This window comes from Lissotriton vulgaris, chromosome 6 (genome assembly GCF_964263255.1).
Source record: "Lissotriton vulgaris chromosome 6, aLisVul1.2, whole genome shotgun sequence".
Lineage (NCBI taxonomy): Eukaryota > Metazoa > Chordata > Amphibia > Caudata > Salamandridae > Lissotriton > Lissotriton vulgaris.
Genome location: NC_141694.1, coordinates 774,472,115 through 774,484,983, shown reverse-complemented (window position 1 = coordinate 774,484,983; position 12,869 = coordinate 774,472,115). Strand labels below are relative to the sequence as shown.

At 45.3% G+C, this 12,869-nt stretch overlaps 1 protein-coding gene across 1 annotated transcript in view; it reads right to left on the bottom strand.

Moving 5' to 3' along the window:
* The window catches only part of LOC147707968 (amine sulfotransferase-like), a 426,437-nt gene that overhangs the window by 258,226 nt on the left and 155,342 nt on the right, over positions 1-12,869 (bottom strand). Inside the window, exon 2 of the mRNA XM_086926774.1 lies at positions 10,569-10,615. Within this exon, the coding sequence (XP_086782900.1) occupies positions 10,569-10,596 (28 nt within the window). The 5' untranslated portion in view covers positions 10,597-10,615. The remainder of the gene's footprint in view (positions 1-10,568; positions 10,616-12,869) is intronic.

Below are 12,869 nucleotides of genomic sequence, written 5' to 3'. Positions count from 1 at the left end.
ATCTAAGCCTCGCAAAATCTTAGTGAACTTTCATACATATGTATTGAAAGAGCTAATTCTTAATCTGGCGCTTAAGCAAAAATCTCTGGCTGGAAAGGGGTTTTCTTTCTTAATAAGGTTGGATCTCTCAAGAATTACCTTGGAGAAACAATGAGAGTTCGGGAGGCGCCTGGAAGCTTCTAGAGCACTGGGAGCCACAGCTCAACTAACGTTCCCTGCCGCCATGAAAATTATGTACAATAATAAGATGATTAATATTAGGTCAGTGCAGGCAGCCGATGAACTCCTGATGCAGATGGGAAGCAAAAGGAAAGTATGAAAGGTAGCTTAGACAGCTAAATAAAGAGTGGTTTTAACTCTGTGTTCAGCAATAAGCACTGGTGCTAAACGCCATCTCATCATTTCCCTAAGGTCTTATGTATCTAGAGTATCGTAATGTTAAAACCCTTTAGGATATAAAGGGAAAATGCAATAATTGTGTGTCACTATCTGATCAATTTCTTTCATGTATAAAAGGGTGGCGTATTTCTCCGGAAGTTCGCGGAGGGGCGCTATCAACTGGACATCGCTCCGGTTAGATATCGCAAGGGTTGGGAAGTGGGAGGGCGGGAGGGCGGGAGGCACGTAGCTAGGGTAGGTGGTGGGGGGTGGAAAAAATGGAAAAAAGTCCTCAGTAAGCCAAGATATGGTAGAAAGAAAGGGGGTTCACGATTTTTTGGAAAGAGACTTGGACAACAATGGGTCGGTCTAGCTTCATCTGCTTGTCTCTCTTTTTTGTTGGACATCTATGATAAAGATGGTTAATATAAAATACTTCTCCTGGAATATTAATGGCCTGCGTACCAATCCAAGGGCAAATAAAATCATGCAATATCTACGGGATCTGGATGCGCAGGTCATTATTCTCCAGGAGACTCATTTAACATATTTGGAAATGCTTGATTTGATCAAAAGAAATAGGTGGATAGACTTTGCAGTTTCATCTACTCAGATTACTAATACTAGAGGGGTTTCTATAATCTTCAAAAAAGGGGCTAAAGCCAGGCTGTTATCTCAACTGGTGGACCCAGGTGGCAGATGGGCCATCGCATCTGTGGTAATAGCAGGCTCTCAAATCACAGTCTTGGGCTATTATGGGCCAAATCAGGATAACCCATCTACATTGGAGGTTATGTTTTCTCATCTGCTTTTCTTTCCAGAGCCAACTATCATAGCAGGCGATTTTAGTATTGTTCTGGACCCTGTCTTGGATACATCTCCCAATAGTCGATCCTTAGTCTTGTCAAAATCTAGGTTAGCGTTGCAGTCTGCAATGAAAATATATGGCTACCTAGACATATGGAGAGAAAGGTCCGGGCGCCAGCAAGGAGTGTCTTTCCGGAACTATAAATATAAACACCAGTCAAGGATTGATTTTATTTTAATTAGTCTGAGGCTGGCTGAGTATGTAAGATCCATTGAATATCTACCACTACATCTTTCAGATCACTCTGCAGTAGTAATGGATCTAGCTCAAGGAACGGAGAGATCGCTCTCTAGATGGTCCTTTGATCGATCACTTCTTTCTTCTCCTGATGACATCACATATCTCAATTTAGAGTCACACAATTTTTTTTTGATTAACAATGACTCAGCAACTATGAGGATCATCTGGGACTCGTTCAAAGCATTTTTGAGGGGACTCATAACAGGGAAAGTATCATATAAAAGGAAGCCATATAAGGAGCAAATATCGTCCATTGAGGAAAGGATAATCATCAATCTCCAAAGTCTCATCGCCACTAGTATTGGGGCAGATGAGTCTATTATAGATAGTCAAAGAAAGGAAATGGCGACCCTGAAAGCCAATCTAGGTTCAGTATTGAATCTTAGATTGCAGCAGAGATGGGAGGCAAGCAAGCTGGCCCATTTTGAGTATAGCGAAGGCGCAGGCAAAATGCTTGCTTGGAAGACCAAAACAGGACAGGTCCGGAACAACATAGCCATCATTAATGTGGGCAATGATTCCTTCACATCAGACGTTGAAATCAGGAAGGCCTTCAAGGAATTCTTTGAATCTATCTATAAGGAGGACATTGGAACTCGGCCTGAGGAGGTTGACGACTGGCTAAGGCACATGGATCTCCCCAGCCTTACGTATGAACAGTCCCCTTTCTTGGATAGTGCCATAACTGAAGGAGAAGTTAGGGCCGCTATAAAAAGAAGTAAGAAGGGAAAGGCTGCAGGGCCCGATGGGCTACCTGCAGAAATCTACAGAATTCTAGAGGCTGAGATAGCCCCCTTTCTCACTAAGCTGTTCAACCAGATTCTTCTTGAAGGTCATACCCCCCCTTCATCATGGGACAATGCATCGAATACGCTTATTTTGAAACCTGGCAAACCTAAAGATGCAGGTGAATCATACAGGCCAATATCAATTTTAAATGTGGACTATAAGATCTTCACCACAGTATTGGCCTCTAGGTTGGCCCTGGTAGCCCCGTCAGTCCTTCATGCAGATCAAAAAGGGTTAGTAAAGGGGCGACAGTTATACGAATTGACATACGACTTAATAGGGGCAATAGATATTGCGGTGTCACAGAACTTGCCCTTGACTGCTCTCACGCTGGACGCAACTAAGGCCTTCGACAGGGTTAATTGGGTTTACCTGTTGGGGGCCTTGGCCAAGTTCGGCGTGGGAGAGGGATTTTGTCGAGCAGTTGGTCTGTTGTATGGTAGCCCAGTGGCGAGCCTATTGATTAACGGGGAGCTGTCAGACCCTTTCTATATAACCAGAGGGACACGGCAGGGTTGCCCGCTCTCCCCCCTACTGTTTGACTTCTATATTGAGCCTCTCCCGCAACAACTGAGGAGAGAGATTGCCATCAGTCCTTTTTGTCACAGAGGGTGGGAGAGGAAGGTAGCTCTATATGCTGATGACCTGCTTATCCTCACATCATATGTTACCACGGCACTCCCTGTAATATTTGAAATTGCTCGGGGGTTTGGTCGGATATCAGGGTACCAGATCAATACATCAAAGAGAGAGATGTTGGTCTGGAACGATGATGTGAGGATATTGGAAGTACAGGCGGATGAATCAATGCGCTATTTGGGCTTAAACATCATAAAGGATCTCAACAAACTTGCTATAGTAAATCTCACAGCAATTGCTAAAGAATGTAGAAAGCTAATGCAGTCATGGTCCCACCTTCAATTATCCTTGATTGGGAGAGTTAATTTGATTAAAATGTCCATTCTGCCCAAAATCTCATTTCTCTTCAATACCATTCCCTTTCATTTTGATCAGACTCATATAACTAAATTACAGTCAGATATCACTTCTTTTATCTGGAACAAAAAATTACCAAGAATAGCCTGGAAGAAGCTTAGAAGGCGATGGGAGAGGGGGGGCTTAGCTATACGCGTGGGCGTTTCAGCTATCACATACTCGAATGCTCTTAAAAAGACCTACTGACCATGGGGTAGGTTTAATGTTTTCAGCCATGTTGGATGGGGAAGGTCTCAGCCAGTCGGGGTACCTATTTAAATTTGGCAACCCGAAATTCTTTAAAAAGATCAAACTAAAGGTCCTATACAGATTGGCGAAAATGTGGTGTGAGGTAACACACTCAATTAAACAGGGGTATTTTTGCGATAAAACACCGCTTTGGGGTTACCTGAAAGCCCAGCTTGGCTAAAAGACACCCTAGCCATGCCTTTGAAAGAGGCAGGCCTTAAAGAATGGGGGGATCTCTTCTATGAGGGGGACCTGCTTTCCTGGGAGTACTTACAGAATAGAATAGATCCAACCATTTCGAGGTTCAAATACCTACAAATGAGCAGTTGGACACAGGCTTATAAAATCCCACCTACAAAAAGAAACAGGTTTCCTCTTGGAGGGCATAGTCAATTAATAACTAACTTAGTGAGTATTGGTCCAACTAAAAGCGAGATCTCACAATGGTATAAACTTCTACTTGAGGAATCTGATGGGGAATTTAAGCTACTAGTTCAACTGTGGGGTGTCTTAACAACGGGACAAGATGTACAAGAACTTTGGTCCACCTCATTTGAGCTCTTAAAAAGTTTAGTAAAGCCTTCATGGCCTCGCAGGAACCAACTTTATACCCTCCATAGGGCGTATTACTCTCCCCAGAGATTATCTAAATTTGCCATAGGAAATTCAGTGGCAGGTGCAAAGTGTGGGCTGCTTGCAGCTTCAGACATTCATATGTTTTTTGAATGCCCTCGGGTTGCTGCATTTTGGGATGCTATTGGTAAGACTCTTACAGCATCGTTGGGTTTCCCAGTTATCATTGATCTACCTTTAGTAATTTTTGGAATCCTGACAGGATCACAAAATGCAGCTAGAAGCCTAGAGTTTTATACGGTCCTCTTGGCAAGGAGGGAGATCTGTAGGAGGTGGAAGGACCCCCTTCCTCCTTCCCACGGGGACTGGCTGACATCCAGTCTACAGACGGCACGAATGGACCTAGCCAGACCAGGGAATCAAAGTAAAAGAGCTTTTTGGCACATGCTTGTTTGGGCACAATAAAGATCCGGGTTTTTTTTTTTCCCCGGGTCCAATGATTACACTACTATGGTGCCATAAACTAGTGGATATCCGGTCGTAGCCCGGCCCAGGCCCTGCTGTAGGCTTCCCCAATGGTAGCCAAGAATGATATTAAGCTAGTGACAGCTGAGGGATGCGTGGTCCCCCCACTCCAAATGATCCCATCCAGTTATAACACTGTGGCTGCTGTACCATGGCTTATTCTAGATGGCTTTCTTACACCATGGTGGATATGAGGACAATAAAAATAAAACAATGATAAGCTGTTGCACTTGGCCCTTTTTGGCTAAAGTTTCTTAAACATTTTTTCTTCCTCCTAGACCTTTTTCTGACATTATGTTGCCGACTTAGATGCTTTGGGCACTTTACAACTGCTGATCAGTGTCAAAGTGCAAGTGTTCCATGTATAAAGTGTTATGGTAATTGGTTGTCCATAATTGGTATGTTTGTCTTACTAGTAAAGTGTACTATGTGTGCCAGGGCTGGTAATGCAAATGCTACTGGTGGGCCTGCAGCACTAATTGTGCCACCCACACTAGTAGCCCTAAGAAGAGATCTCAGGCCTGCCACTGCAGTGCCTGTGCGCAGTTTGTTAACTGCCTTTTTGTCCTGGCAAGTGCACCCACTTGCAGGCCTTACCTTCCCTTTTTATGCATATCAGACACCCCTATAGTAGGGCCAAGGTACCCCCCTGGGCAGGGTGCCGTGTATATCGGAAAGGTAGGATATGTACTGTGGTGTGTACCATGTCCTGACAGTTAAAAACTGCCAAATTTGTTTTTCACTGTTGCAAGGCCATCTTGCCTATAGGACAGAATGGCGAATGCTGTGTCCCATGTTTCCTGCATATCTTCCCATAGGCATAAGATGGCGAGATGGAGTTTAGTGTGCCTGAACTCAGAATTTAATAACACATCTTTCTGTGAAGGTGGTTTTTAAATTGTGTGCTTAGAAACCATATTTTTAAAATTGGCTGGTTTCTTGTCTTAAACCATCCTGTTTACCTGTGCCTGTTTGTGTATTGACCATCTGGGTTTGGATGTGGCAGGGTCTGGGAAGTATCCTGACCCCAGGGAGGAGTAGGTGAGACAACAACAGGCTGGCCTGCGTTTGATGTGGGGGAGGAGTAGCCCCCGGGATGTGAAGAGGGCTGTGTTGTTGCCACCACAGGATGGCTCCACCTCCTGCTGAGTGTCTGGGCCCCAAACTCTGACTATCAAAGGAAGAGGGTGTGCACTGGCAGGAAGACACCCAGGTCTGGTTTGGACCAGAGTCAGAGCCCCCTGAACACAAAGACTTCAAAGGCATTTAGGGGTATAAATGGAAGAGCTGAAACCCCTGAACTCAAGTCTGAAATCCATATTGAAAAAGGATTGAAACTACTTCGTGATCAAGAGGATCCTCTGCCAAGGAAGGACAGCTGAAGAGACTGAAGAGAAGGACTGCCCTTGCTGTGTGTTCTGGGGCTGGCCTGCAGTTTGCTGATTTGACTGAGGAGGGAACAAGGGACTTTGTTGTGTGCTGTGTCCTGAAGTTATTTGTCTCCAGGGGCCCGAGGAGAGCTGGTCCCCTTTTGTGGAAACTCCGGAACATAAACGTTTCCAAGTGTGTCTCAGTGACGATGTGTGTGTGTGTGTTTTTTGCACGCCTGAGACAGCCATGTGGTCTGTGGTGCTGTTTACGAGGTGCCCGGTGACCGCATTACCCCCACAGCTTGAAACATTGTTCACACTGCTGCATTGCTGTTTGTGGCCCGAGCCGTCATCGTAACTGAGGCTGTGAGGAAAGATCGCCGCCACCGGCCTGAGCCACAATGCGCTAAAGGTTTACTTGAAAGTAACGACTGTGTCTCAGCGACATTGTGTCCGTGTGCTCTTTGCAGGCCTGAGACTGCTGTGTGGTCCGTGGTGCTGTTTATGAGGTGCCCCGTGACCGCATTGCCCCTGCAGCGTGAAACATCGTCCATGCTGCTGCATTGCTGTTTGTGGCCCGAGCCGTCATCATAACTGAGGCTGTGACGAAAGATTGCCACCGCCAGCTGAGACGCAGCGTCCTAAAGGTTTTCTTGAAGCTAAGGAAGCTACAAGGTGAAAGGGATTTGGATTGTCGTTCGTCAAAAGGAATCAGCCCCAGATCATCAACAAAGGAGAAGCCTGCGCTGTAACCAGTCCGGCTACAGCGTCGCTAGCAACAGAGCTGCAACGTGATCAGGATCGGCCAGCAGGAATTCTGACGAGCGGAGGGAGAGAGCGAGGTAGCGCAACCCCGAGCTAGGGCTTGGACTCGGGTCGGGAGCCGAAAGCGTGTATGGCCTGGGGAGGCGTGCAGGAGGAGTACAGGAGTGCTCTGATCTCTTTCCTGCTGCACTGCATTAGATGCGCTGATTACCAGAGCGGCCCGTACCTGCCCAGCAGTATCGGGGCGGCCCCTTTAAGCTTATGACTGTTGTCTCTGCTGTTGGGGCCTAGTGGTGCCTGAGTTGACCACGTGCATTACTTACCACATTATTCTTGAATTACAAACTGCTTGTTTCTTGCATTACTTACCGCATTATTCTTGCATTACGAACAACCTGATTCTTGCATTACTTACCACATTATTCTTGCATTACGAACTGCCTGATTCTTGCATTACTAACCGCATTATTCTTGCATTATAAACTGCCTGATTCTTGCATTCACCCCTTGGCCGCGGCGGTAATTCCGCTGCAACGCTGGAGTGGATGGGGGCCGTGCGGCACCGCCATGCTCGTGATGGAACCACTTCGTCACGAGCCACGGGCGCGCTGTGCTTGTGACGGAGTGCTTCCGTCACGGCCCCGCCCGCTCAATAGAACACGCCGCGCAGGCGCGGAATTGATGCCGCGCCGGCGCGGCGGCCGGGCCATTACGGAACCATTCCGTCACCAGCACAGCGCGTCCGTGGCTGGTGACGGAGTGGTTCCGTCACCAGCACGCAAGGAGTTAAGGACTGTCTTAGTACTACATTAGTAACTGCATATCGAACTGCATAGCATTGCATTAGGACTGCATTAGAGATTGTGAATTGCTCATTAATACCGCAAGAAACTACAAGTGATTGCTGGCCTAATAACCGGCAAAGTGAAATATTACAAATATGCATATGTTGGATATCTATTGTTTGGTCTCATCGTATTCCTTTTTATAAAGATACCGCTATTTTATGAAACCAGTGTGGTGTCCTTTTGTTGTGTTATCACTGTGTTACTGGGAGTGTGGTTGCAAATACTTTACACATTGCCTTGGAGATAAGCCTGGCTGCTCGTGCCAAGCTACCAGGGGGTAAGCAGGGGTTATCTAAGAGCGTTTCTTCCTTACCCTGATAAGAAGCAAGGGTCCCTATTTGGACTAAGGTACCTACCTCAGCCAACTAGAGACCCCCAGTTCTAACAGAAGCTATGAGAACTGTTTGTAGGACAATGAGTATGCAAAACCTAAGAACTCTTTATTAGCTTTTGCTACTCTCTAATGTGATAGATAAACTACTCCAGGTCCATCCTCTTCAGTTACTGCACCTATTTTTTCCTTAAGCAGGGGGTAAACTTGACCCTCATGAGTTAGTTTCTCCTCATGGTCCTCCACGCATTTCTGTTGAAATGTACCCGTCATCTTCTTTCTGGCCCTCTCCCTGCAACCTCTAAAACAATCTTCACTTTCCTGGTAGAAAAGCATGACAATTATGAGAGGAATCAAGATAAAAAAAGAGGGCAGTATGAGGCCTTTCTGCACCACTTCTGTAACCCAAGTGCTTCTGTACTTGTGTTTAACTGTACACAGGTAATCGTATCAGCGAGCAATCACTTCATATTATACTATCTACTTTTGTAAAGCCCTCCTTATTGTTTCCTTGTGAAACTCTCATTGCGAAGCAAGCTATTGATTTCTACTCCCAATTTGGACTTTTCAGATAATCTACGTATTTCTTCTCAATCCATATTTGGAAACAGACTGACCATCATTTTAACAGGCCCGTCCTCTTCCCCTTGTGTGTATAAAACAGTATTATCTACATCTTATGTACGGCAAGTGACATATTTAGTTGTCTTGTGAAAAACTCTTTACTTTATTTTTTAATTATTTCTGGGCGATATAGTTTCTCAAATTCAGCCAATTATTGTAACATGATTAGTACTCTTAGATGCTGAATCATTTCTCTAGCTAATGAGTAATAGGTTATGTGAAAGCACCCAGTTATGTTACTTTTTAAAACAATGGGTATGGGACACTATACTAACAACACTTTAAAGCAAATCAATACAGCCAATTTTCATTTTTTGTAGACTGTAGGCTTCATTTTTTTAAATTTCACATTAACATACATTTGTGAAATATATGTTAACAAATGTCAAGACAGGAAAGGCAGCCAATAGTTGTTTTGTGGTGTAAAAACAGTTTCCTTAAGTTTTTTTGTTCATATTTGTATCCGTCCTCTCTCGATTATGAATATGAGTATGTCGAACACCTGTTTTTGGACTGTAATCAGGTTCTTAGCTCCATTCCTTAATGATTCCTCAGTTCATACACAAAATGTTTCTTTCTACACAAACTTTATTTTTCGTATTACTTCCTACTAAGGTAAGTTTCTGAGATTGTATAGTGTTCGAGATGCATTTTCTCTATTAATCATCCCCTTGTTTTTTTCGCTCTGGTGCAGTTAAATACACATACATTTTGTCAAGTTTGAAATGGTTTATCTAGAAAATATAACAAAGACATTAAAAACTCAAGATTGAATATCTAGAATGTTTTAAGTGTTGCTATTTTAGTGCTGCTTACTGCTAAATTGACGTCCATGGAAGCCCACCCACCCTCAACCTTTTAAAACTGTGAGATCGCCCGTGCAAGTACCTCCTGTATTACCTCTCAGATTAAGGACCAAATGTACAAGGGGATACTGCCACCAAAATGTCACTTCTTAATGTAGCTTAACACCATCTTGTAAATAAGACCCCTTTTCACACTTCACTTAGTGTGAAAGGGGTGGTCAATAGGTGTTGCATTGGGCATTCCGCTGCAACAGCCATTGCTTTTTTGACGCTACCCCATATTTACAAGGCTGGGGCGGGGCCAAAAACGAAGACCAGGGAATACCTGGTCTTAGACTTGAGATACAAGGAGAAATTATGAATTTCTCCTCATATTTTACTTTTTCCACATGTGCTGTTTTCTGCAGCACACAGGGAAAGAGGAAATCTTTCAAGAAGGTGTCCCTTTCAGCACATAAACAATCGGCCCTGCAGAGCAGGCACCCTTGCAACATGGCACAAGGGTGCCAGCGCTGGCACTAGGCAGCTTTTTTAGCGCCAGTGCCTGGGGAACTATAGGGGTGCACTGTATTTATGTGAATACGGTGCATCCTTGCATTTTAAAAATGGAGCGCAGCGTTACCAATTTTTGAGTAACACTGCTCTCTGACATTGTGTTGTAAATATCCCCACTTTGTTTCATATTTCCTTAGATGTGTTATTTCCAAAATATTTTCAGCTCTCCCTTTCTGTTCAGCTTTGGGCCAGCACTTTGATATAATAGTTCAGTAAGAGGGTATTCAATCAAATGAATTAAAACATTCACATTCATCGAGCATTTGGTAGCTTGCTTCAATGCCATGCACTACTGTTTTACTACCTACGATGCTCAGGGCTTTGAGGCACATGCTCAAATAGTGACCTTGTGGACAAGAACATTCATAGCCTTGCCCTCAGATGAACCTCAGTATGTGACTGTATACGACTCATTTTGATTGTGAATAAAAAATTTCAGAGTCTGTCTGAGAAGAATTGAAGAGAGCAAAAGGATGAAGAAAAGTGTGCTAAACAATGCAGCTTACTGACACCCCCAATTAATACAATCTGTGGAATTATGGTCTATTTCAATACGGTCCTGCATAAATACACTAAGTAACTTTAGAAAAGAAATGCACAACATGGGCTTCTGGCGAAAGGCAGGTATTCTAAAACCAGAGTTCTGACTACATCCAAAAGAGTGTTACTCACCCCATTCACGGGTAGCGGATGCTGCCATTTTTATGTGGGAAATTAACCTGTGAAACAAAACATATGTACTTAATGTCAGTAGAAACATTTGTAGTCAATATCACAATCAACTGCCAGATAAATAAATCACTAAACTCTGACTACAATATTTCTGCTAGCTTTATCCAACTTCCACAACCATCATCATATTGACCCACCGACTACTAAGCTATACCAAGAAACACTTGTTGAAACTCAGTTTCGGTGCAGTATTTTAAGTTTGAAATGCCCAGGGCCAGACTTACTACCCGTTTGTGAAGGGACAAATCCACACACAGTGATGTAAAGTATAACAAACTCTTTCACAGTTATTAACATTCCACTGCGTCATTTCTAGGATGCAAATGCATCAATATCTTTACGCCTGCCTCACAGCAGGCGTAAGACTGCTGCAGACACATTTGAAATGAGACTTGCCCATGTGAAATGACCCAATGATGGCGTTGATCACTTTCATGACACACTTCAGCAATACGTCATTTTTTGCGCCTACAGATACCTCAGAAATACTGACGTATCTGTAACTCCTTGCGACATGATGAGTCATACTGTAAATATGAAGCATCTAGAATGTCGCAAGGAGGGCGCAATGAAAAGTGGCGCATCGCTGTTTTCACACAGCGATGCAGCACTTTTCATACATGAGGCCCATAGTTTTTGGCACAAAGTCGATGTACTAAAATAGCCTCACCAAGCTTTGCATCAAAATATAGTGTCTCCTTAAGGATTGTTTGCTGATAGCAGCCAAGATGTTTGCCGAAGCAAATGCCCATTCTCACAGAATATAGCCATGCTACCAGAAAAGTTCCCCCTTTCAGTTCACTGCAGCTCTGAATGTGGTGGCGGACGGACTGTGAAGACTCTGGACTGATGCAGTGTGGAAGAGATCAACGGCAGGCAGCTGTGCTCACTTCTTTCAGAGCGACCCACTGGGCCAGGGATCGTGAGGCAGCCTAGCTAGGGCGGCTTTAGCACTGGTGGCACCCCATGTGACAATGTTTGTTGGCGCCCCCCAATGAACTCCTTCGCAGATTGCCACACTGCCACCCTTTACCCCTTCGATGCTGATGACGGAGCGGTTCCGTCATCAGCATCGGTTGGGCTGTGCTGATGACGGAACCGCTCCGTCATCGGCACATCCCTCGGGGCATATATCGTGGTGCTTGTAGCAGGGGTGGCAGCGGAAGACTTTCGGCTGCCACCCCCGGGCCCGCCCACGCTTCCTGGTGACGTCAGCGTGCTGAGCGCGTGCCGACGTCATCAGGAAGTGCTGGACGCGCTGGAAGCCATTTCTTTCCAGCGCGTCCAGCGAGCAGGTGAGGTTTCTCCTCTCCAGTGGGGCGGGGGGGCCGTTTCTTGGTGCCTTGAGGCATCGGGGGGGAGGAAACACTGTTTCCTCTCCCCTGATGTCCCAATGCAGGGCATTCCTGGTTCAGGATCGCGCACAGCATCGCGATCCTGCACCAGGAATGCCCCCACTAGACACCAGGGATGTTTATTTTTGAAAAAGGAAGCGACCCCTTGGGCAAGGGTCGCTTCCACGGGCACAATATTTATGTTTAGACTTTTCTGCCCGCCCGTTTTTTCGTGCAATCTGGACCCAGGGGGGGGCAGAAAAGCCCACTAGACACCAGGGATTATTTTTTTGTGAAAAGGAAGCGACCCCTTGGGCAAGGGCTCCTTCTAGGGGCATAATATTTTAGTTTAGACTTTTCTGCCCCCCCTGGGGGCAGATCACCCGTTTTTTCGTGGAATCTGGACCCAGAGGGGGCAGAAAAGCCCACTAGACACCAGGGATTGTCTTTCCATTAGCAAAGGAAGCGACCCCTTGGCCAAGGGTCGTTTCCTGGGGGCAAAATTAATATTTTAGACTTTTTTGCCCCCCTGGGGGCCGATTGGGTGTTTTTTGGCCAAATCTGGACCGGGGGTGGGGGGGGGCAGAAAAGCCCACTAGACACCAAGGATTGTTTATTTTGTGAAAAGGAAGCGACCCCTTGGGCAAGGGTCGCTTCCTGGGGGCAAAATTATTATTTTAGACTTTTCTGCCCATTTTTCTAGCCGAATCTGGACCTGGGGGGGGGGGGGTACAAAAGCCCACTAGACACCAGGGATTGTTTTTTCTGTTGGAAAGGAAGCGACCCCTTGGGCAAGGGTCTCTTCCTGGGGGCTAAACAATTTTTTTAGACTTTTCTGCCCCACCTGGGAGCAGATTGGACGTTTTCTTTACCGATTCTCGACCCAGGGGGGGCATAGAAGCTCACT